Source organism: Megalopta genalis, chromosome 17 (genome assembly GCF_051020955.1).
Source record: "Megalopta genalis isolate 19385.01 chromosome 17, iyMegGena1_principal, whole genome shotgun sequence".
Lineage (NCBI taxonomy): Eukaryota > Metazoa > Arthropoda > Insecta > Hymenoptera > Halictidae > Megalopta > Megalopta genalis.
This window is the reverse complement of record NC_135029.1, coordinates 584,742-611,089: the sequence shown is the minus strand read 5'-3', so window position 1 is coordinate 611,089 and position 26,348 is coordinate 584,742. Positions and strand designations below refer to the sequence as shown.

Here is a 26,348-nt window from a genome sequence, read left to right as displayed (position 1 = left end):
AAACGCTGGTGTGTCAAAGATCGACTGCGCGAAAAAGAAATTATTAATAAATAGACGAGCTATAAATGGAAAATGAACAGCTGAGAGCAATTCGTGAACGATGCTTGAATACAAACTCGCGATCTTAATTCACATGTCGGTGCGTAGAGACCAATTTGTGCTAGTAGATACGGACAATCAATGAGATAATGTACAATATTATGTAGGGTGTTTACTTTATCCTGCGCGTTGAAATGTCTTCGTTAGTTTTGCTGATATAAAAAACGTATCAGGACAACTTTGTTTTAGTTCAAAGCTCAGAATATTATGATTCATGTTTTCTTTCTTTCAAAATCATTTTTTTCTTCAACTGTTGAAGGTCATCGCTATCTTTTGCACATTAACTCTTATTTTTTAAAGATCATTTAAAGGTCACAGTGTCAGAGGTCGTCGAATTTATCTTGATGCACACCACGGTGCTGCGTTATAAAAATAGGGATTAACGTGCAAAAATAACCATGACCTCCGCTACTCAAAAAATATAACCTTGAAAGAAAGAAAACACATGAATCATAATATTCTTAGTTTCGATCTGAACAAAGTTGTCCTAGCAAATCTTTCGATCTCTGCGGAAAATAACGAAGCTATTTCAATGTGCAGGATAAAATAAACACCCAGTATGTAAAGCATAAATTGGCAATCTTTCTGCCAGCCGACAGTCTCGTGATTTACATCGTTGAGAATACCAGTGTAGTTGTGATTGTCAAGCAGCATCGGCTTTTACGTTTTGCGAGTATTTAATCAAAGGAATCTCTGTGTTGCGGTTTGGTTCACGGCTTGATGCTGGAATCGAGACAACGGTACGCACCCTGCGTTGCGAACCACCGCCGCAAGGCCGGTCGCAGAGACGCCAGGAAGACCACTCGCTCCATCCTGTTTCCACCGCGAGATCCCCGTAGCCGCTCTGGCCGAGGCTACCTTTGGTGCAGGAACCATCGTTCTTGCAGTAACGCTCCTCCTCTTTGGCGAGCTGTACTCTGACGCTCGACGGGTCGTCGGTTTGCGCGCGGCAGCTGAACCGGAATCGTTTCTCGACGTACCCGAGGTTCCCAACGATCTGAAGGGCGGTCGCGTTCGCCGCGAGCCACGGCGTCCAACCGGAATACCTCTTGGTCTCGACGCACCGATGGCTGTTGCACTCTTCCACCTGGACGTCGCATCCGTTGCACTCGACGACGCCGGACTTCCGCATCGAGGGATTCTCGCACGTTCTACGGCGCACTCGAATTCCTGCGGGGAAAAAACGGAACGTGGCTCGTAAAGCTTAACCTTTTAGGCACGACACGCCACTATAGTGGCTTCCGCGGATGTCATCTTTCAGAACGACACGCCACTATAGTGGCTTTCGCGGATGTCGTCTCTCTGGACGACGCGCCACTATAGTGGCTTGATCTAGTAGCTCACTCGCTCATCGTTTGAACCAAATAATCGTCTTCATATGCATTGTTTCACACTTCTTTTGTCTTCACATCGATTTTCAACAGTCTACAGGGTGTCCCAAAAATGTCTCGCAATCCGGAAATGGCGGGTTCCTCGGATCATTTGAAGCAACTTCTTTCTTTACAAAAATGTTCTCCGAGGCACCGTTAACGAGTTATTAACGAAAAACAGTGACCAATAAGAATCGAGTACGGCTGACGCGAGGCGGCCCAGCCAACCGGCGCACGAAGCCCAGTTCCGCTCATTGGCTCGATCGCCTCGCGCCAGCAGAGCTCGCCTCTCATTGGTCACTGTTTTTCGTTAATAACTCGTTAATGGTGCCTCGGAGAAAACTTTTGTAAAGGAAAAAGTTGCTTCGAATGGCCTGAGGAACCCGCCACTTTCGGATTGGGAGACATTTTTGGGACACCCTGTATATACAGACAGAATATACAGTATCAGACTCTGTACGGTACATATCAGACTCTGCCGTCCAGAGAAACAGCCTCGCGCAGAATTCAGCCGTACCTAAAAGGTTAATGCTCCATCTCGCTTTGCCTCACGGCACTCGTCGAGATTTGGCGTTCGACTGACCCGTTTTACAAGTCATACAGAGTGTCCTATAATTACGTTTACTTCCGGGAAATGAGAGATTCCTGAGGACATTTGAAGTAACCTTTTCTTTAACGATAATGCAATCCGCGGCTTTGTTTACGAGTTATTAACGAAAAACAGTGATCAATGAGAGATGAGCTCGGCTGGTGCGAGAGGGCCGATCCAACTAGCGGACGAAGCCCAGTTCCGCTAATTGTTTTAGTTAGTAGAGCTCGCTTCTCATTGGTCACTGTTTTTGGTTAATAATTCATAAACAAAGCCGCGGGATGCATTTGCGCTAAGGGAAAAGTTACTTCAAATGACCTCAGGAAACTCTCAATTCCTGGAAGTAACATAATTTTGGGACACCCTGTATACATTCATCAACAATAATAATGATAAGATTGACGCATTCGCATTCAGTGTTCCTGGACTTAAAATGAGTCTTTAAAAACCGTTTACTCCAGTCACTGACTCTGCGTAATGCATCATAAGTTAATATGCTTTCGATGTTGTTGACATAACCTGTCTAAATAAATATGTAAAAAGTTGGATCGTTACCAGTGTTGCAGGGTCGCGAGCAAGAGTTCCAGGGCCCCCACGGCGACCACTGACCGGATTGTGGGGACGGCGTCGCGGCCTTGATCGGCGCGGGGCAAGGCGGCAGGTCTATGCAGACGATGTCGTCGTGATCATGGCCGACACAGACCCTACCACCGAAAGCGGGAGCAGGATTGGTGCAGGAGCGTCGACGAGTTCTCATCGCCAAGCCGCAGGTCTGGGAGCATGCGGACCAAGCCGACCAGGCTGTCCAGCCTCCGTGCACGGTGCAGTTGGTCACGCGGACTCTGGCGCCCGTACAGCTCGCTCCGCCATGTTGCGGCGGTGGATTGTTGCACTCTCGGGTTTGACATTGACAGCTGTCCGTCACCTGAGAACGTTCCGCGTTATTCATTCGTTTTCGACGAACCGATAAACTCGCGACTAATGTTGCGACTGATACAGCATCGATATCTGTCGATATCAATTGACAAATTTCGATCCAATACTGAATTGTATCAAAGACGTAGTTATCAATACTTAGTCCAAAATATCGATGCCTGACTGATACATTTACAAGAATACCGGTGCCGGCCCGCTCTCTTTTGTGTGTATACCTTGATGAAAGTATCAATTTACATAGAACGAAAGTATTAATACTAATACAACACACGAGGAAGTAAGATTCAATAAATTCGATAGGAATTCTTTCTATGTTAATCGTGTTTACAACTATTTTGTTTAGTTACGTGGGGAGCTACCGCCTGCTATCTCCGCCAGATGAGTTCTCCTTTCCCGCAAATACCGATCTGCCTCAATTTGTATATGTACAAGGTGTCCCAAAAATGTCTCGCAATCCGAAAGTGGCGGGTTCCTCAGGCCATTTAAAGCAACTTTTTCCTTTACAAAAATTTTCTCCGGGGCACCATTAACGAGTTATTAATACGGAGAGGCGAGTTCACTGGCGCGAGGCGACCGAGCCAATGAGCGGAACTGGGCTTCGTGCGCTGATTGGCTGGGCCGCCTCGCGTCAGCCGTACTCGATTCTTAGTGGTCACTGTTTTTCGTTAATAACTCGTTAACGGTGCCTCGGAGAACATTTTTGTAAAGGAAGAAGTTGCTTCGAATGATCCGAGGAACCCGCCATTTCCGGATTGCGAGACATTTTTGGGACACCCTGTATATACAAATTTCATACCCGCGTCTGAAACAGGGCATCGCTAAGATATCCTTACTAATGAGTCCTCTAGCGGGATCCGGTCGAAACGCTTCCCATTCTTTTTCTCCATATTCCACGATCGCTCGCGACAACATTCGGCTAGCGAACGACATCAACACTGCGTAATCCTACAGTTATGAAAACGTAACTCCGTCTATTAACATGATTCGATGAAGCATCAAATGAGTATACAGGGTGTCCCAAAATTGTCTCGTAATCCGAAAATGGAGGGTTTCTGAAGTAACTTTAAAGTAACTTTTTCCTTATCGAAATATAAGCGGCGAGGCGGCCGAGCCAATAAGCGGAATTCGACTTCATCGGCTCGTTCGCTTGGCCGGCGTGCGCCAGTCGAGCTCGCCTCTCATTGGTCCGTATTTTTCATTGATAACTCGTAAACAACGCCGCGGATTTCATTTGCGCTAAGGAAAAAGTTACTTCAAATGTTCTCAGGAATCCCTCTTTTCTCGATTTTCAGTAACTTTCGGGACACTCTGTATTTAATATCTCATAGTATTAAACAGGCATTTACAATTTCGTTAGGGAAGACCACCGATCCATTCGTGAAGTATCAAACGAATAGCGATAGTTTCGAAAAGTGTCAAGAAAACTTCGATTCAATACAGTATTGGTTTGGTATCATTATAAGAAGTCTCGTTATCGCTAAGATGTACCGAGTGCCTAAAATTTCGCCTGTTATTAAGTACTTTGGTATCGAACTGACTGAATATCATCAATAATGTCAGTATCGAGTTCATCGTTACTCGCAACACGATCACCTACCTCTGCGTGCTCCGAATGCGAATGCGAGTGCGGGTGAGCGTGCGGATGCCCGTGGACGTGCGATCGGCCATGGTCCGCGGTTCCGTGCTGGCAAACGGACCAAGAACTCCAGGCGCTCCAGCCGCCGTCCACGGGATCCGTGAGGACTGGGCACTTGGTCACCTCCTGATGCCAATGGTTCGCCAAATGATTCTGCCTCGGCGCAGACGCGCACTTCATCATCAGCTCGTTCCAGCCGCAGTAAGGCTCTTGAGCGTTCAAGCAGGCCTGACGGCTACGATGTCGATGGCACTGGACCGCTGGCAGCCTGCAAACGAGAAACAAAAGCGCCCGATTCAAAAGTGTTCGACCGGTATTATTCGATTGCCTCGCGTAGTGATCGATTGTCTTTGAAAATTGGGACAAAACTTAACCTTTTAGGTACGGCTGAATTCTGCGCGAGGCTGTTTCTCTGGACGGCAGAGTCTGATATGTACTGTACAGAGTCTGATACTGTATATTCTGTCTGTATATACAGGGTGTCCCAAAAATGTCTCGCAATCCGAAAGTGACGGGTTCTTCGGGCCATTTGAAGCAACTTTTTCCTTTACAAAAATTTTCTCCGAGGCACTGTTGACGAGTTATCAACGGAAAACTGTGACCAATAAGAGGCGAGCTCGGCTGGTGCGAGGCGATCGAGCCAATGAGCGGAACTTGGCTTCGCGCGCTGGTTGGCTGGGCCGCCTCGCGTGAGCCGTACTCGATTCTTAGTGGTCACTGTTTTTCGTTAATGACTCGTTAACGGTGCCTCGGAGAAAATTTTTGTAAAGAAAGAAGTTGCTTCAAATGATCCAAGGAACCCGCGATTTCCGGATTCCGAGACATTTTTGGGACACCTTGTAGACTGTTGTAAATCGATATGAAGACAAAAGAAGTGTGAAACAATGCATATGAAGACGATTATTTGATTCAAACGATGAGCGAGTGAGCTACTAGAGCAAGCCACTATAGTGGCGCGTCGTCCAGAGAGATGACATCCGCGAAAGCCACTATAGTGGCGTGTCGTTCTAAAAGATGATATCCGCGGAAGCCACTATAGTGGCACGTCGTGCCTAAAAGGTTAATATAACGACCATCTTGTAAATAGAAAATTGTTACGTAGATTGATTTATTATTGTCTAATACGTATAATTGATGAGTGTTATACATTTATTTTTACTAATCATCGAACAAATTGAAAATTATTTAAATTTTGTTTATATCTCCCTTGTATTAAAATCAGTATGCTCCCAATTGTTTAAAAACTGGAAATGTGGTTTCACACAAAGTATTATAATAATTGAAGAATCAGTTAGATAACAGAAAAAAAATTCGTGATACTGAGCCGTTTATTTTGCAAGTGGCCTAAGTCGATCTTCCAAAAACATCGAGCTTGCTATTTGAATATTTGCATTTTACTACGTTACATATAATTTGATTTCTGCAAAGCCTCTAGAAAGCAATAACCCTTAGAAACACAAAAAGATTTACTACCATGTTATCAGTTACCAATATTTTTAAATTTATGCATAAACGTTAATACTTTTGGAAATATCTGGATTTTAAAATAAATAGACTTAGACTACAATTAGCCTACAATTTGAGTATTGACATGCAACTTCTTTCGAATCTGTTCGAATGAATTCTTTCTTGTGGTACTTAACGTGACTCCTATTACTGCAATAGCAAAGTTTACGTGGTTCTATTGTCTGAAAGCTATAATCGTTATTTGACGGTTCGATGTTTTATTTTAAGTTTAAGTTTAATTAGTTTAAAAGTCTTCGTTAAAAGTTCTCACAGATACATTTTATATATTCGTTCTTCTCCTTTTTATATTCGTTTGTAAATGTATATTTCGTATTAACTGTATATCGAGGAATTAAACCATTAAACGAATAAATTAAATTAAATTAAATTAAATTAAATTAAATAATCACTGTTATGCTTCGCACAACATCGGATCCTCTAATAACAAGCCTCGTAGGTTTACCAATGAATGAAAAAGTAGAAATCAATAATGACGTTGCGTCGTTACTTGACAGGAACGGTACGTGCATTTACGAAGGTAAATAAGATACGTTGCATCCTGTTACCTGCCTATAGAACAAATTTTCAAATCGCAATAATTTTTGTCCCATTTTTTGAAGGTATCGAGCAGAGTGCGTCGCGGCACGTACCTCGACAATCCGATCTCGGTGCCGACGTACAGACTCTGCGTGTCCTTGAGGAATTGCAGGGTCAACGGTGGAGACGGCAACGGGCCCCAGACCTCGACGACGCAGGTTTCTCGAGTTCTGGGTAGCACCGAGATCTTCTTGATCAGGCCAGCATCGGTGGCGACGTAGAGAACCGTAACGCCACGGTGCAGCTTGGTCGGAGTCTGGTCCAAGGCGATGTGCGTGAACCTCTCGAGGGTTGCGACGCGGAGCGGCTCGAGGGTCGTGGCTTGCACCGCGTCGTCCATCAGCTGGTATCTCTGGCTGTCAACGATCTGATGGGGCGCCACGTCGGCGGACATTCCGCACCGCTGCCGCGACCGGTGAGGGACCGGGCCCCTGTGCCAGGCGTCGCCCGAGTTCTCCTGGTGCTTGAAGGGCCCCTCGAAGCTGGCGGTGATCGCGGACATGTTGAACGCGCAGATCGCCGAGCCCGCGATGCCGTTGCTAAAAATACGCGACAACGCAGAGTTTAGCGGAGCCGTGTACACCGCCTCCATTTATTTTCTCCCTCGGATCGAACACGGAATACGCCGCGAACGCCGTCGAGACGGGCCAGCTACCTACCTTTCTGGTCGCCCCTTCGGAATCGAGAGCGCAGACATGGAAAATCGCGAACGGATTGAGCGAAATCGGTAACTCGAGGTGAGTTGGATGAGATGGATGCGCGTTACTTACATGGGCGTGGTAAATGTCGCGTAAACGATGCCCTCTTCCGCGTGATAAACGGCGCCTTGGATCTCGTCGTAGTAAAACGGAAACTCGCCGGGCAGCGAACAGTTGAGTCGCGCCTTGCCGAAGGTCGTCCAAACCTCTTTCATCATGATCTGTCCGCCGCGGTCGTTCTTGCAGACTCTCGCGATTCTCGAATAGATTTTCTGGAAAAAAGAACAGAGAGCCCCGCTGTGTCAACGAACGAAGAAACTGGTTGCGGGAAAAGAAGAGCGGACGGGGAAAGTATGTATAATATGATTACCTTGCCGCAGTTTATGTACTCGACGGCGGATTCGCGAAACAGGAAGTAGACATGGTCCTCGGTCTCGAAGCTGCCGACGAACTGCGGATCGTTCAACCACCTACGCAAAGGCAACGCATAAATGAGCCGTTTATTTTGAAAGTGGCATAAGTCACTTTTTCAAAAAAAATCGAATTAATGGTAACACTAATTACAATTGAACGGTATCTTTTCATTTTAAAAAAATTTTCATTCAGTAAGTTGAGAACTATTGAGATTTGTTCGAGAGAAGTTTTGCTAATTAACGGTATGACAAACATGTTTATTTTGAAAGTGGCGTAAGTCGCTGTACTCGGGAAATTAATTGCAGGGCTTAGTGTAAAAGAAATAGAAACGTGTGATAAGTGTGTGTGAAGTATTGTTTTGAATTATTTTCAGTATTTTTACAAAAGTTGTGATCACTGGACTTATTTTTATAAGTGCGAAAGAATAGTGCAGTTTTGTAAATTATATCATAGTGATGTGGCGGCTACCTCCAGATCCGCCAGCAGATGGCTATAAAATGTTTTATAAACTAACTTTAGATGAAAAAGATGAATTTCTAACTTTGGATTTGTCACCAAAAAGAGGAAGACCTAGGCGTTATTCACAAATAGAAATGGATCCGTTATACGCTGAATCTCGTCCTGTTTCTTCAGCAAAATACAAAGACATGATGAACTTGCTTAATCATATACCCCCAATATACCACAGTTATTTAAAAAATTTGAAACAAAACACGATTTCCGAGGACTTAATCACTCCTATTGATGACGAAAATTAAATTGAACCGATGTATTTTCATATAAATTACTTATACTTGGGTTCAAAATGTACTAACTATTTTTGTATTTTATGAATATTAAAATAAAAAATACTTAAATCAAACCTTTATATTAAATATGTTCATGGTATAAATTATTATTATATATGTAATTTATTCAACAATTTTAGTAAATCACTGCCCTTTCAAAACATCACTTCGGTAAAATACGTCGGACAAAATTAATATATGTCAGTCATTTTTCTAAACTATTTATTTTGAAAGTGGCTGAAGTCACTTTACCGTAATGAAAAGTGGTGATTTTTTAATGTTTATACGAAATTATTTATACTGAGAAAAATATCAGTATCCTGAGATAACAAATACAAGTAAATCTTCTCGAAAGTTAGCATCCATATTTTGAAACGTGTTAACCCTTTCGCTACGGGCGGGTTCTCCACCGCGGTACTTCCGCTGAACGGAGCGTCGCGACATCACTGCACGCTACGCGACGCCGATCGTCAGCGGGAGTACCGCGGCGGAGAACCCAAGCTGCTTGAATGTTTTCGTACGAAAAAATTTCTCTCCAAAGGGTATTTATAAATAAAGGGTATTCCAGGGTATTTATAACGTCTTAGCATGCGCTCTTTAATTTACAGTATGAGAGGAAATAACATTATGCAATATAATGCATCTTATGGAAGGCCACTATAGTGGCCCATAGTACCTCAGTGGCATCTTATGAAAGGCCACTATAGTGGCCCGTAGTACCTCAGTGGCATCATACGAAAGGCCACTATAGTGGCCCGTAGTACCTCAGTGACATCTTATGGAGGGCCACTATAGTGGCCCGTAGTACCTCAGTGACATCTTATGGAGGGCCACTATAGTAGCCCGTAGTAGCGAAAGGGTTAAAACGCAAACCCTTAAATATATCGACTTAAAAACAAAGTGACTTATGCCACTTTCAAAATAAACGGCTCAAATGTAGGACGGTCACGAGGGAGGATCGGGGGATCGGGATCGGAAACGTCTCGTACCTGGAGTCGTATTGGTGCGTCCGGAGGTTCGGCGAAGCGAGAAATCTGCAGATCGCGGAATCGGCACCGGAGAAATCGCTCGGCGCACCGGTGAACAACCCCCCGGTGGGTCCTCTGGCTAGCAAAGCGGTGACGTTCGCGTGCGGCGAGTAAGGGCACATCGCCACGCCCGACATCTCGCTGGTCACGCTGGTAATGTTCTCGATCTACGATCGATCGGCAAAGATTCTCGATCATCCAGATCCATCGTTTCGAGCGAGGAAGACAAGACCTTACCTCTCTCCAGGTGCACCAAGGGCTGAACGCGTAGGTGCCGCAGGTGAACAAGCTCTTGCCGTTGCTGAGCAGCACCTTCACGTAGTTGCGACAGTCCTCGACGGTCTGGCCCTTGTTCTGGCACGTGTTGGTCTTGTCGTCCGGGGCGGGCCAGGCGGCCTGCTCCAGCGCCGTCAACGACGTCAGCGTCAATCGGTAAAGATTGTCCCTGAAAACGAGAGCAAGATAGAGAGCCGAAAGTCGTCGAGAACGAAGATGGCTACTTCGCAGCGAAGCGTAAACCACGCCTGCCACCCTCCCGTCGTTCTCCACCCTCTTCCGCCACGTCCACTCCGCCGTTGCGTTCGAACGAACAAGATCTATCGTTATCCCGGCAAAATCGAAATGAAGCGCCTTTGTCGCTGCGACCGTTTCGCGTTCGTTCCAACGAATTCATAAATTCCGCAGTGTCGAGGAGTGTTCGGGACATCGCACAGTGTAACGAGTATATTGGCGTTCGGGACAAAATTCATTGCTTCTAAATTAATTAATTTTCGACCTAATATTTCTTTTTTAAGGGGATACAAAGATGCATTGATTTATAGGAGGAAAAGCGCAATTTTAATAATGAAAAAACGTTTACTAATTTTTTCAATTGAAATTTATTGTCACGCGATTACCGAGCAACTTTAGTTTGAAAAACTTTTCTGTCGGTTTATCGGAAATGAATTTTGGAGCAAAGGAAATGAATTAACGCTTGTTTGAGATTTTATTTTAAAGATATTCTTGAAATCAATTGTTTGCTATACGATGCTTATATCTGAATCAGAACACTAGTCGGTGTTTGCATCTGATGATTCAAGACGCGATTCTTCTATTATTAAATAGTCTCGTTTCATGTCTCTTAAATCGTGTTTCTTAACATTCCTGTATTTTTCTTTTGTAGTGAGATATTATTGAGCCTGACACTATAATAAGTCGATTTAATAAATTCCTGTCGCTATTTATTCTTGAGTTACGAGACTACGAATGGACGCTCAGAGACTACGCTATTATGTTGGAAGAAAATTTTATCCTCAATATTATTATTTATTTTATTTTCTATACGGATGAAGGAAATTATTACTTATTTTACTTAAATTTTAAGTTAATAAATAATTTTATAGTTATATTATATCTTCAAAGTACATACTTTATCAAATTCGTTAACTTAAAATAATAATTTATCTCAAATAATAATTTAATAGTGGTGAAATAATAAAATATGAAAAATATATAATTGTAAATATTATTCTTATCATGGTGAAAGGATATTCAATTAATTGTCATCTTAATCAAGTTAATATAATGAATGAAAGAAGTAGTATTCAATATAAGAATGTTGATTTAATCAGTAAAATTTATTTGATGAGAATTTATTAAAATTTAATAGAGGTATAAATATTAAAATTAAAATTGATATAAGTAGAGCAATATAACTCCTCCAAATTCATTTCGAATAATTCACAAAATTGTATAAGCAAATAAAAAATTTGAGCGTTGAAATTCGAGCGTCTAAATAATGATTTCGATTATTTTTACAATTTTGAGCAACTTCGTGCAGCTAAATTCGACGCGAATACGAATTTTAATATGCCCCCAATTAATGTACAAAAAATTACGGAGGTACTTCATACTTTTTTCAAAACTCAAGACAAAGTTGATAAACGTTTAACATACAAAATTGGATCAAATTGTTGATATCGTAAAAGAATTGTTCTACAGCTTGAAAGGTCTTACAATACTAAAAATAATTTATAAAAATCAGATCAATCGGATGAATGTTGGAAGAATGGCACGCGTTTAAGAAGATGCACTGACGATTGGAATAAATATCAAGCATCATTTTTTAGAACAAACCGGAAAATTCAGTAAAAATCCTGAACAGTATTAGTATTTCTAATCATCTTCTTTATATTTCTTTATTAGCATTTCAAGATACAATAAGCTACGAATTTTAGACTTCAGTTTTTTTTTGAGTTTTGTCCATTGCTCGTAACACTGCGCATCGCGACGTTCGAGCCGTCTCATTGAAACAGATTGCTTCCTGTTGGCTCCCTCGCGCCACCGCGCATTGTCCGACGATTCGCGAGTGTCTTTTCGATTCGATCTACGTCGTGGCACCACCGCGCATCTAGTCGGCCTCCGCAACGACGACGACGACGACGATTACGAACGACGCGACGCGTTCGAATCCGGATCTTTTCGCCCGTCGACACCTGTCGCGACATCGAAATCGAATTTGGCGTGGCGACGACGCGCGGCGATTGCACCGCGAGCAATTCGCAGAGTCGGAATGCAAAAGGCGTCGGAGGCGAGGGGGAGGAGGGGGATCTGGCCGACCAGACTCGGCGCCACGGTTTTCCTCCTGGTTTCGTCCAATTTCCACGGTTCGGTTAACAAGGAACGGTCGCTCCGTTCGCAGCTGGACCGATATCGCGACGCGAACGCGAACGCGGCCCACACGTTTTACCTGTCGGCTCGCGAGGCTCGCGAGCGTGAGCGCGATTATCCGAGAACAAGAACGATTGCGTACTCGCGCGCAGGACACTTTGGCGCCGTCTCGACGTTCTCCGACGTTCGCCTCTCCTTTCTCTGTTTTTCGCTCCGAATAACCGACCGCCTCTGCTCTCGAAGGGAAACGCGGACTGGAAGAACTCGACCGAATTTTATTTCTGTCCGAGCGAATCGGGCTCGGGGCTCGGGCTCGGGCCCGAGCCGGATTTCGCCGGCCGCCCGCCTGACTTTCGGCCGAACGCGCGAAGCGCGCGGCCGTCGGAACCGGACCGATTTTTCGAATTCGCGCACGTACCTTTCCGGACGAGTCGGGACGCGCGTAGGTCGAGACTAACGACCGACTTTTATCAATCGGGAGACCGCGAGGGCGGAGCGCGTTCTCCTTTGAAAGGCGAGCGCCGATCTTCGATCGATTCCGTAAATTTCTTCGGCTCGGCGCCTACGCGAGGCTCGCACTGCTCTCTCTCTCTCTCTCTCTCTCTCTCTCTCTCTCTCTCTCTCTCAGCATGCATATAACATACTGAGATCTACAAAACAGATTCTTTTCATTTTCATTATAGGTTCAGATAAAAAAGCTAAAACATGAGAGTTTTCGATTTTCTTTTGTCACTCTGAGCAACAGCAAAATTTAAAAAAGGCATCTGAAAAAATATTCAAATACAGTTTAGTCCAGTTTTGGTAAAGTTATTGCGTTTTAAAAGAGTGTCCGAATATTAATGGGAGTCACTGTATATAGAGTTCTTTTCCGATAGTGCGAAACGCCCGTAGGGTGTTTCCCCTACTCTCTCTGCGAGGATCGCCGAAACGGTCGACGATCCCGGGAAGACGAGAGAACCGCGTGACACTCGGGACCTGGCGGATCGCCAAGCTTTAGTCGTTCCGTAACACGATTTGACCGACGAGGCGGCTCGTGGTTTTTTCCGCGAACCCGGAAACGGGCTCCTCTCGTTTACGTTCGTCTGTGGCCACTCGTCTCGCTTACCGTGCTCCGACGACAACCTGCTGTCTGGCTACGTCGAACAGCAGCTGAGAGTACGTCGACACCCCCTCTTGCTGGAACAGAGCGGTGTCCGCCAAATCTGAAACACGTCGACGTTTTTCGTACAGTCCCGCGACGATTCTTACGACGTTTCTGCGTCGATCGAGACCGAGTTCGATCCGCTGAACCGTGATCGTAACCGCGATCGTTGTCGCGATCGCGACAACGATCGCGACAACGATCGCATCCGTGTTCCGCGAAATCTTTTTTCCCTTCCGGACAAACTAGTTTGTCGACGTCGAAGGAACGCCGCGGCGGCATCTCGCGACGATGCACCCCACCCTCTTCTCCCCGCTCCGCGCCTCTCTGCCCCTTTGTTTAGCGTCCAACGGCGGCGACTTCTTCCCGGGCAGAAAATTTTCCAGTTTTTTCGCGACCGTACGCGGACGGTCGCTTGCTGCCATTGGTCGCCGCGCGCAAGAGGAACGACTTCTCGTTCGAGAAACTGGCGCGAGCAGAGAGCGAAGAGGTCGTGGACTCGTTTCTTTCCCGTTTCCGAAGCGTTTCGAGTTATTCGCGCGAAGCGGAGCCGGTGCGCGCGGCGCGGCGAGTCTCGTCTCGGTTTTTCCACGGCACGTCGCATTGGTCTTGTTAGTTTTCAGCCGGTTTGCCGGCACCGAGGAGAAACGAATCCGCCGAGATACCTGCATCTCGCTGGTCGTACCTCTCTCTCTCTCTCTCTCTCTCTCTCTCTCTCTCTCTCTCTCTCTCTCGCGCGCGTTTCCACGTATTCAGGTACTCGTTCATCGGCGGTGCGTGCGCTGGCGCGGGCGCGCACCGTGCGCGAACACAAACGTTGAACGCGATGCGAGAGCGCAAACACACCGCGAACCTATACCGCCGCGACATCGGCGTCCGTGCGACCACGTACACGCGCTTATAAGTAGATACGTGTGGGACGAACGGGCCCCAGTTAGCATAACCTGATCACGAAGGCCTCTCGGGTATCCTCCCTTCACTCTCCGCCTTTTCTTTTTCGCCGAGATCCCTTCCCTGTACGACCAGTCCCCTCCTTCCTCTCTTCCTCACTCTCTCGCTCTTTCTTTCTCTCTCTCTCTCTCTCTCTCTCTCTCTCTCTCTTTTGCCCTCCCTTTCCACAACTTTTTCTCCTATCCGTGCCGGTTCCCCGCTCGGTCTTTCCGTCCGCGTCGATCGGACGAACGTTTTCGCGGTTTTCGCGATCCGCGGAACCAGCGACCTTTCTTTCTCGTTATCGGGAAACGATCGCGATACGATCGGCGCTGGGAAAACTCGACGCAGCGAGGGACAACACGTCGCCTTCTTAGAAATCGAATCAAATTGGTATATTTAATGGAAATTATTCGATCGTTCTCATTGCATGCGTCATGAAAACGTTCAAGGTGTTGCACGCGTATCTTATTCTGAAGATCGTCGCATTACATAGTGCAATCTCGAAGCTGTATTAACTGAATGATCAATGATCCTAACTCCGTAAAAACAGATGTAATTGAACAAACCCTATGAAGTCTAAAGCTATCATTGCAGCATATTGATCCTTTGCACTCGAAGCCATTTTAACCGTGAATCTAAAATAATTTCTCTGACTTATGGTATTTCCATTCTATACGACAAAATGCATTTTATGCATGTGAAATTGAGTCTTGCGATGACTTGTGATGACACAGTTACACTTTCAACAATTTTTTAAATTTAAACTTTGTTAATATAAAAATTAGTTTGGAACACAAACTAACAATTTTAATGGTGTCTCAGAGTCACCACTCGAGTGCAAAGGGTTAATAATAATAATAATGATGATGATGATAATAATAATAATAATGATAATAATGATGACGATGATGATAATAACAATAATAATAACTTTATTTATCAACGGAATGAACCTTTCGTTAGAATTAGAGAGAGAGAGAGAGAGAGAGAGAGAGAGAGAGAGAGAGAGAGAGAGAGAGTGTGTGTGTGTAATAATATGGTCGCAGTCACGCAAGAATAGATGAAATACAATAACAAAAAGAAGAAAAGAGAAAACAAGAATGTATTATTATTGGACTGCGGATCTTTATGCAAAATAAAAATTGTCCGAGTTCGTTGCGAGAAACGTAAATGAGATGAAAATGTCGTTTCCCATTTAATAATAATTTAATAAGTTGAACGCGCTGTAATAATATCCTTAAACTATTGCAATATATGCATGTTTACAGTTTCGAATTTGATCCATGAATTTTTCTCACAAACGCATAAAATCCGCAGTCTAATTATTATACAACGATCCATCGAATGTAACATTACAAGCGAAATTATATTGTACGCATGTAAGCGTAAATATAATAATTTAAACGACGACATTTTCTTTGTACGAACGTCACGTATTTTTCTCAACGTATTGAAGTTCTTTCGTACTAAAGAACTTCTTCTGCGAATAGATGGGGGAAATGAAAAAAGAAAAACGAAAAAAAAAGGAAAGCGCTGGAATCCGATCCTCGTTCGAGGCGGCGTAGCGCGGTGTTCCCCTTTCTATCGATTCATCGATATCGTCGATTCGCGATAATCAGCCTCTAAGAACGCCACGTCGAGCGACGCGTCCTCCATCGATAGCCTCGCGAATAGCCACGCGGAATCGATTCCACGTGGCTCTCGGATACCGCTCGTCCTCGAAATAGCTCCGGCTCGAAGTCAACGCGGAACCCGCTAACGAGACTACGTTCGCGAATTTCAACGGGGAACGATAATGCGAAATGCGGTCGCGCGGATCTTGTTTCGGAGGAGCACGGCAGAGCCGTGAGTACGCGAGCTGCACTCCGCTCTCGCGTTCAAACCGGAAAGACTGCGAACCGCGAACCGTGATTCGTGAAGCGACGAGTTTAACCCTTATGTGTAAGTAATCGAAATCATCGACGTCGCTACCGCTCGAAAGTACATATTGGGTTGACAACTAAGTAATTGCCGATTTGTTCAATGAAATAAAAAATTTTTTTTCACTTGGAATGAAGTTTAATCTGTAATGTATTTTCCATTTTGTTCGATGACCTTTTGCTATCTCTCTGACAACTTGAAAATTCCACGCTCGTAGAAAGTCTGATCGTTTTCGGCCAAAAACTGAGTTAAGTGAGATTTTACAACGTCATTATCATTAAAAATTTTACCACGAAGGGAGTTGTTCAGGGATCGAAATAAGTGGTAATCCGATGGCGCGAGATCAGGGCTATATGGTGGATGTAACATCAATTCCCAACCAATATCCATCAATTTTTGCCGAGTGGACAAAGACGCGTGCGGCGTAGCATTGTCCTGCTGGAAAATGACACCTTTACGATTGACCAATTCTGGTCGCTTTTCCTTGACCGCTGCATTCAATTTGTCCAGTTGCTAACATTCACGGATAATAAAATATAACATAATAATAATAATAATAATTTTATAATATAACATTTACGGATATCATAAAAATGGGAGTGAGAGACATCTATAACTGAAATCGGCAATTACTTAGTTGCCAACCCAATACAATGTGGACACCTTCTTTTAACTCTTACTACTATCCGAATAAAAATGATGAAATCTTTAATAAACTTGATTAAATTTCATGTGTGCTAGTTTGTACGATATTAGAGATCGCATTTGACCAATAAATAATCAAATAACTCACCAATAACAATAAAAGAAATAATTATATCCTCTTCTCATCGATATAGACTTTCAGGCAAAAATTAAGGAACACCTTTCGAAACGCAATAACTTTTTTAAAACTGAGCTAAATGATTTGAATTTTGTTTACATGATAGTTGGACCAGTCTACTGGACGATTTTTGTTATAAGATCGTATAAGAATATTAAAAAACGAGAGTTTTTTCTTGTCTCTGTCATTCTAAGTAATAGCAAAATTAAAAAAATATATTTCAGTCACTGTACAGTAAGCTAGTTCTAATATGTTTAAAAAAGTTCCACTCATTTAGTCCAGTGTTAAAAAAAGTTATTGTGTTTAAAAAAGTGTTTCTTAACTTTTGTACGTAAGCGTGTATCGGCCGTCTGCTTTTATAATCGCATTTATTAGGCTGTTAATTTTTTCATTGATTCGCTGTTAATTGGGTTCCATTCCGATTGTAAAACGTCCCATAAATGTTTTTAAAAGTAAGTGTTTCGATGAATATTTCTTTTCAATTTTTGTTCTCGCGTAAACTTTTATTTGTTTATAGAATTCAAGTATACATGCATTCAAAATAGAATTTAGCAATCATCATTTAACAATAGTAATACTCATTACATTTCGTAGTTTTTATAAAATTAATAAGTGTCCACATACTTTTAAGCGGGAGTGTACTTCTATACTACGTCGCGCGCGCGCGAGCTCCCTATAGTAGTAGTCCCATGTTCGAGTTCCCATATTACGTTACTATTTTATACAAATATGTACATTATATAAATATGTAATTATATAAATATTGATTTTTATTGATTTTATAGTTATCACCGCGATGAAATATCATTTTTATTAATTGTCTGGAGAATTTCTGCTCATCCTACATTATCTATCCTCATCTCCTATAGGGGTGCAAACGTAGCTCGAGCTTTATCATCTAATTTTAGTACTTTTCCGATAATAAAATTATAGATCGAAAACAGACATCGATGAGAAATGTGCCAACAAACGATGATCTAGACGGATATTGAAATATACAACCGGAGAGAAAGAATATTTTGAAGAGAATCCACAAAAGGGTACCCAGTTATCGAGCAAACATATGGACCGTTTATTTTGAAAATGGTGCAAGGCCACTTTCTTTCGTTTCGAGAAAATTGAATGTTAGCAGATCTGACAATTAAAAAATATAGGTTAATTATGTGAAGTCTGGGAATGTTTGTACTAATTTATCAATATGTAATTTGATTATATAAATTTCTTTTAGGCGAATTTAACTAAAATAATATACAATTTCCAGGCTGCAAATGAACTTACACCACTTCCATAATTAGTCAATTGTAAATATCATTTAATTTCAATTTTGAAATAACAAATATCGCTTGAAATATATCTCATATTAATCCAATTTTGTTTATAAATAATAACAAGAAATAAAATAGGATTAGCATTTTTTATTTTCAACGTTAATTATATTTATATATTGTTAAACCTAACACAAAATATTGGTATTATTAATTATTTATGCTCTTCATGTGGCAGTGTTTTGAAATATTCATGATGCACAGGAGGTATATAAGGTAATAGCTGCTGCATATCCTTATATTTTTCGTATGTAATAGGCTTGGCATCGTGATGGAAATTGGACTTACACCACTTTCATAATCAATGATGACGCAATTTCTTTTACCGGCCAATTTTAAATTGAACAAAGCATTGGCATTTTTTAAGATATTTAATACTAACTAGTTATAAACAAAAAGTTTACACTATATCAAGCATAAATTACGTCATATCTCATTTAAAAAAAAAAAGACTTACACCACTTTCAAAATAAACGGTCCATATGTCAAACTTCATCGTCCAATTTTTAATAATATTCCGATAACAGCACTGTAAACTCGAAATAGATATCGATAGGAAATGTGCCAAATAACGAGGATCTAGTCGGATATTGAGATTTTAACCCTTAAATGCATATTATTGCCAATTGTCTACATTCCAGTTCCACATAATTTTATTCAAAAACCCGAGTATGTACGTTTCCGAACACATGTTGATAACAATAGACAATAGACCATGTGTGAAATAAAAGACTTGACATTACTTCTGGCGAGTAGGTTATATGTTTTTTGACATTTGAATGTGGTGGCTGATAACCTTCGATGTGTTACTTGGAGAGATATTTTCTTTTTTCGAGTTTCCTATAAAGCAGTGATTTATCTAAATGAAAAATAAAATTACTTCTCATCTGTTGTCAGATAAGCTATGAATGTTTGATGTTGCATTCGATTCCTATACTAATAGATAATATAAATACATGACCATTTGTTCACGTCCACAATAATTTTAGTAATAAACGCATATTGTTGCCAAAAGTCCACATACAATTTTTTTTCAAAATAAATACTCAATATCATTACCTAGATTCTTTTATTTATTTTTTACGTAACGTATGACTACATTCCTATAAAAAATGATTTTTTAAAATTCAGAACAAAAAATCATGCATCTAAGGGTCAAAGAGAATGTGCAAAGGGTGCCCGATCGCCTGGTCGACATAAGGGTTAAAGAACCTTAAACGGTTGGTAACCCGGCACCGATTTGGTCAGCTTTCCACGCAACGTAGGACGACGTCCGAGGTCGAGGGATTACGCGCGCGTTCTCGCAGCCTCGCCGCTCCTCCGGAGAAAGGAAAACCGACGCCGCTCCGTGTCGCGTCGCGCCGCGCCGTAGGATGCGATGGGAAACAAAGGAAACGCGCTGGATGCTGGAACGAGGGGCGTCCCGACGCGACGACGCGACGCGAAAACGACGGCACGCGACTCGATGCTAAAACAACGAGGAGACAATAGGGAGAACCGAGCGCGGTGGTGAAATCGAAGCGTATGTCGCCGAGGATTCGAACGCGTGCCGACGCGTGCCATGCTCGCCGCCCACGCAATACGCGTCGTCCGCGCGCCGCACGCCCAAAACCATAGCGGTCCGCTCGCTCGCTCTGCCAACTTTTTCATCGCGCATCCGCCACGCGCCCGCGACGAGTCGCCCACGCGCGGATCGAGAAAACTTTGTTGCTAGATGCAGCGACCGGCGACCGGCGAAATCAAGCTCGATCGGCGCAGTCGTTTCTATAGACGAGTGGGCGAGTCGCGGCGTCGCGAGCCGCTTGCTCTTAGGGGCACGCTAATAAGAGTCAAGAAATAACGCGATTCTGATTGGTGTTTCCATGTTTAAGCGCATATAATATACATACAGGGTGTCCCAAAAATGTCTCGCAATCCGAAAGTAGGGGATTCCTGGGGTCATTTGAAGCAACTTTTTCCTTTGCGAGAATGCAATCCGCGGCTTCGTTTACGAGTTATTAAGGAAAAAGCGTGACCAATCAGAGGCGAGATCATTTGGCGCGAGACGGCCGAGCCAATGAGCGGAACTGGGCTCCGTGCACTCGCCGCGCGCCAGCCGAGCTCGCCTCTTATTGGTCAGTGTTTTTCGTTGATAACTCGTAAACGAAGCCTCGGAGAAAATTTTCGCAAAGGAAGAAGTTGCTTCAAATGACCTCGGAAACCTTCCATTTCCGAATTGCGAGAGATTTTCGGGACACCCTGTATAATATACGTACAGGGCCTCCCTTAAAAGTATGTACAAGCGGGCATCGGGTGATTCCTCGTTAAAAAAAACGTGACAAAAATATAGAATAGTTCCTTTTTGTATCAGACTTAGTTTCCGAGAAAATCGAGTTTGAATATTCAAACATGAGTTTTTTTTATTTTTTTCTTGTCATTCCAAGCATTACCGAAATTTAAAAGATAACATTCTTGATATGGTCTAATACACTGGTTTCTCTAACGTCTAAAAAAAACTCAAGTTGTTTAGTGCAGTTATAAAAAAGTTATTGCGTTATAAAAGTTGTCCGAACATTAATGGGAGTCTCTGTACCACTATTGATGCGTGCCATATGAAATGTATATTAATAACATCAAATCGAAGAATTCAAGTTTTTAAATCCTTTAAATAAATAAAAGTTTACGCGAAAAAAAATTAAAAATTAAATTATAATAATAATATAATAAATATTATATAATAATAATAATAATAATAATATATTTATATTTATCAAAACATTTATTTTTGAAGACATTTGTGGGACATTTTACAATCGGAGTGAAATTCAATTGACAGCGAAGTAATGAAAAAAACTAACAGCCAGAATACTACGACTAATAAATGCGATTATAAAAGCACACAGCGGATACGCTTGCAGACAAAAGTTAAGAAACACTTTTTTAAACGCAATAACATTTTTAATACTGAACCAAACGACTGAAACTTTTTTTAAACATGTTAGAGAGACTATTTTACTGTACAATGACTGAAGTACTATTTTTTTTTAAATTTGCTATTACTTGGAATGACAAAGAAAAGAAAAAACTCTCGCTTCTTAACTTTTTTATTTGAGCCTGTAAGAACAATCGTCCAGTAGTCTACTCCAGCTATCATCTAAACAAAATTCAAGACATTTAGCTCAGTTTTAAAAAAGTTATTGCGTTTTAAAAGATGTTCTTTAACTTTTGTCTGGAAGTGTACATTGATGAGTTACTTGATTAATTATTGATTAAATGCTCGTGCTAATTAATGCTAATTAATTATTGATTAAAACTCATGAAATGCAATCAAGTTTATAAAGATTACGCAATTTTCGTTCTCAGATAATAGTAAGAGTCAGGCAGGTATCCACATATGTACTTTTGATCGACAGTGTATATAGTACGACGCGATTGTGTCGCCATTTTATTTGCTTGTGCTTAGTAGAGTTGCACGTGGACAACACACGTATTTCGTAGATTGTTGCTGATAAGTGGCTGACAGATCTAACGATAGTCGAACGATCTAACGTTACCCTTATTTCGTGACTCTTATTATTAGGGGATCTCTTACTTGCTCCCTTGATCTCGCTAGATCGTTTTCTGCAGATGCACGCTTACCATCGTAGGAGATGCGTCGAAAGTCGTCGGTAGCGTTCAGGACCGCGACCAACGTTCCCAGCATCGCCACCAGCGCCGAGCCCCGTCTCGTATCCATCTCGAAACGACGCGTCCACGTATCACCTGAAACGAAGAACGAGGAAATAGTCGATCAGTCGATTCCTCGCAGGACGATTCGTTCGGAGTTGCAAAATGAAGTTGCTTCTTCCTTCTGTTTGCACGTGCTCGTGCGATTGCTATGCGAAATCTCTTCCTTTTTATTACTTCTCCTACCAGTACACATTACATGAATAAATTATCGTTATTTTATTATAAATAATATAATATAATATTTATTATAAATATTATAATATTATATATATAAATAATATAATATTTATTATAAATATTATAATATTATATATATAAATAATATAATATTTATTATAAAATGCGGACCGGAGACGCAACGAGACTACGAGACACGGTGGTGGATCGTCGACGACGCGCTTGCCCGTCTGCCGTTTTTCGCGTTCTCGCGTTCTCGCGTCCTCTTTGAGCGGCCGTCACCGTGACAGCTCGCGCTTTCTCCTCTATGAATAGATAGCGGGACAAAGGACGAGGGAGGCGAGAAGACGGGAACCTCGGGATACGCCGTCGGACCCACGTGGCCGCTCTACGTCCGCGTATTTCCGTCCCGCTGGAAGGCGGAGGAGGAGAGAAGCGGAGGAGAGACCACGACGTTCCTTTCGGAGGCCGGCTCGCGTCGCGATTCGCGGGAAAGCCCGGAGAGCCGTGAACGCGAGTAGTTTCGACGCGAGTTTCCAGCGTGTCCGCCGAGCAGCGTTTACCGTTGCGGATCGGCGGAATCGTTTGGTCGCGTTCCTTCGTCCCACGTAAAATATTCCGGTCCGCGTCGAGGTGGTCTCGAGAGGGTAAACTTTTTAAAAAGCCCGTCCGCCGAGGGTACGATAATACACGAACGCCACGGTGGTCCCGAAACTCTTTAAGGAACACGAACAGCTTTCCGTCGAACAGAAATATCGAGAGGAGCGTCGTCGGCCAGCAGTCGAGAGACCGCGAATCGTCGCCGATCGTTTCTTCTCGATCACGCGAACCGCGCGAACACCCGATCAGATGATACGGAGAAGAAGCCGGAGAATCCGGGTGGCTGATCGGGTGGGTTGGCGAAAACGCGACGTTAACGAGCGGACGATGTCCACGAGAGCGGAGCAATGCCCGTTACGGAGATGTCCGCAACGAACGAGGCCAAGCGGAAGACCAATACGGTTTACCGTATCGGCTCGCAGAGAGACCGTACGCGGTCTATCGAGTAGCCGATACCCGATTCTCCGTTAGGTCGGCAACAAACCGTTCGCGGCTATTATATTGGGTTGGCAACTAAGTAATTGCCGATTTGTTCAATGAAATAAAACATTTTTTTTACTTGGAATGAAGTTTAATCTGTAATGTATTTTCCATTTTGTTCGATGACCTTTTGCCATCTCTCTGACAACTTGAAAATTCCACGCTCGTAGAAAGTCTGATCGTTTTCGGCCAAAAACTGAGTTAAGTGAGATTTTACAGCGTCATTATCATTAAAAGTTTAACCACGAAGGGAGTCGTCCAAGGATCGAAATAAGTGGTAATCCGATGGCGCGAGATCAGGGCTATGTGGTGGGTGTAACATCAATTCCCAACCAATATCCATCAATTTTTGCCGAGTGGACAAAGACATGTGCGGCCCAGCATTGTCCTGCTGGAAAATGACACCTTTACGATTGACCAATTCTGGTCGCTTTTCCTTGACCGCTGCATTCAATTTGTCCAGTTGCTAACATTCACGGATAATAAAATATAACATAATAATAATAATAATAATAATTTTATAATATAACATTTACAGATATCATAAAAATGAGAGACATCTATAACTGAAATCGGCAATTACTTAGTTGCCAACCCAATAGATCAAAGATTAAGTAAAGTATGACGTATTTAAAGAAAGTTGGTAAAATTGGTAAAGTGTACCGATTTTGACGATTAATGACTTGACTTTTTTTTTATAAATGTTAGTGGAACCAGTTCACTGTACAATGACTAAAATACTTTCTTTTTCTAGTTTTGCTATTACAGTAAATTCTTCCTAATCGATGCTCCGATTGTGCACAAAACTGAACAGTTTGGGAAGAGGAGATACGATCATTCGGACACCTCTCGGCTCGTTTTTATAGTTGTTGACGATCGGTGACTATAAAAACGAGCCGCAAGCCTCGAATAATCGTATTTCCTCTTCTCAAATTGTCCGTTTTCGTGTACAATCTGAGCGTCAATTAGGGAGAATCGACTGTATTTGGAATAAAAAAAAATGTAAAAAATTATCGTTTCTTTCACTTTTCTATCTATAATGAAAATTGAAAAGATGCATTTGATATTTCTCGGCAACATGTGCGCACGCTGAAAATTTCATTGACATCGGTTCATCACGACATAAGCTGTGAATAATTAAAAATCACGAGAAACGTAATATTTCATGAATATTTAACCAGAAACAGGTAATTTTTACATGTTTTAGCGGCTATGCGACGACCGATTTCAATGCAATTTTCAACGCGTATATAAGTTACCGAGAAGTATCAAACACATTTTTTAAATTTTCATTATAAATGAAAAAGTATTTTCAACGTATATAAGTTACCGAGAAGTATCAAATACATTTTTTAAATTTTCATTATAAATAAAAAAGTGAAAAAAACGAGAGTTTCTTAAATTTTTTTATTCCAAATAGTAGCGAAATTGGGAAAAAGGTATTCTAGTCATTGTGTGTGTACAGTGAACTAGTTCCTCTAACATTTACAATAATAATTACACCGTTTTAAAAGGCGCGCGCGCGTGTTTGTGTATGTGTGCGGTCACTTTTGCTCCTTACTGTAGTTGAGACATTTTTCAAAAATCTTGACATTCTACTGACAAATCCGACTATGTACATACATGGCAGGACGAGGTGACCACATTACGTATGTGTTTAACAACTTAGTTGCCAACCCAATACAATCGTACCCGTAGGGCGTACGCGTAGAGCGTACGCGCATAAGCTGACGTACGCGTACGCACCGTTCGTTCTCGGGCTCCAGATCTTCTGTTTATCTATCGTGCCGGAGATAACCTCGGGTTGGAAAATAGACGGCGCGTTAGCCGGTGTTAATCGCGGCTGATTAACAGCCGCAGAAAGATAGCCCGTGATCGATCGATCAGGGACGGGCCGGGGAGAGCGCGTAGGTGTCGCGCGCGCAAGAATTCGAAGAAGAACCTCGAGGCGAAACGCGACGGGGACTCGCGATGAAACTCTACTCGATCGCTTCGAAGGTTCTCTCGCGTCGGTGAACACGATTCGATGAACAAGTTCCGCGAGGCTTCGCGCGGCTTCGGAGAGAAGCACCGAGGAGAGACGCTCGATGTCATGACGGCGAAACCCGCGGAGGAGTCGGCGACGGAGAGTACCGTTAGCATCGGCTCGACGAACGCCTTCGTATATGTACTTCGTATCGCGCGAGACTCTTTCCACTCGGCTTTTGATTACCAAAGATAAGAGGTAACGCGAGATTAGATCGGTTTCTTCGTCCAAGCAGGATAACGCGAAACTCTTGCTCGTCACCCACGTCTTCGAAAAGAGGGACGGACGGACCTCCGTGTACATGTGTACACGCTGAACAGCAACATTGAGACAACAACTTTTCGAACGGAACAACTTCTTCGATATGGACCAATCCGCTTGGATTTCTTTTTTCTTTAGATTAAAGACTAATTTTTGTTAGCTAAAACAATTTTTGCGGAAAAATCGATTTCTGAGATAGTAAACGGACTACAAATATTTATATATTATTTATTATTATATATATTTATATATATTTATTTATATATATTTATATATATTTGTTATATAAATATTTATATATATTTATAATATAAATATTTATATATATTTGTTATATATTTATAATATAAATATATATTTATTTATATATATTATTATATATATTTATTTATTATGTTCTCATGCGCCGCAGAGTAGCAAAAAAACTTTTTTTGAAATGGTAATTACATACGAACACATAGGTATGTATTTGAAAATGCTATCTCCACATGGTCAACTACTATTTAAAGGAAAGTTTATTCGCCAAATTCTGTATTACACGACGACACGAGAGAGAAGATACAAACTATTTAAAAAATCTATTCTTTTCTTCTTCAGCCCTGGTTGATTGGAATGGTAAAATTCACGATCGTCGATCTTTTATA

At 42.3% G+C, this 26,348-nt stretch overlaps 1 protein-coding gene across 2 annotated transcripts in view; it reads right to left on the bottom strand.

Annotated features, from left to right (window-relative positions):
* The window catches only part of Sema5c (Semaphorin 5c), a 34,345-nt gene that overhangs the window by 4,778 nt on the left and 3,219 nt on the right, over window positions 1–26,348 (bottom strand). For both annotated transcript variants that reach the window (XM_033486745.2, XM_076527098.1), the window contains exons 2-11: window positions 22,071–22,193; window positions 13,416–13,512; window positions 9,899–10,106; window positions 9,623–9,828; window positions 7,802–7,901; window positions 7,504–7,703; window positions 6,787–7,272; window positions 4,592–4,898; window positions 2,614–2,983; window positions 848–1,269 (exon numbers count right to left, since the gene is read on the bottom strand). In XM_033486745.2, the coding sequence (XP_033342636.2) occupies window positions 848–1,269; window positions 2,614–2,983; window positions 4,592–4,898; window positions 6,787–7,272; window positions 7,504–7,703; window positions 7,802–7,901; window positions 9,623–9,828; window positions 9,899–10,106; window positions 13,416–13,512; window positions 22,071–22,167 (2,493 nt within the window). In that variant the 5' untranslated portion in view covers window positions 22,168–22,193. The remainder of the gene's footprint in view (window positions 1–847; window positions 1,270–2,613; window positions 2,984–4,591; window positions 4,899–6,786; window positions 7,273–7,503; window positions 7,704–7,801; window positions 7,902–9,622; window positions 9,829–9,898; window positions 10,107–13,415; window positions 13,513–22,070; window positions 22,194–26,348) is intronic.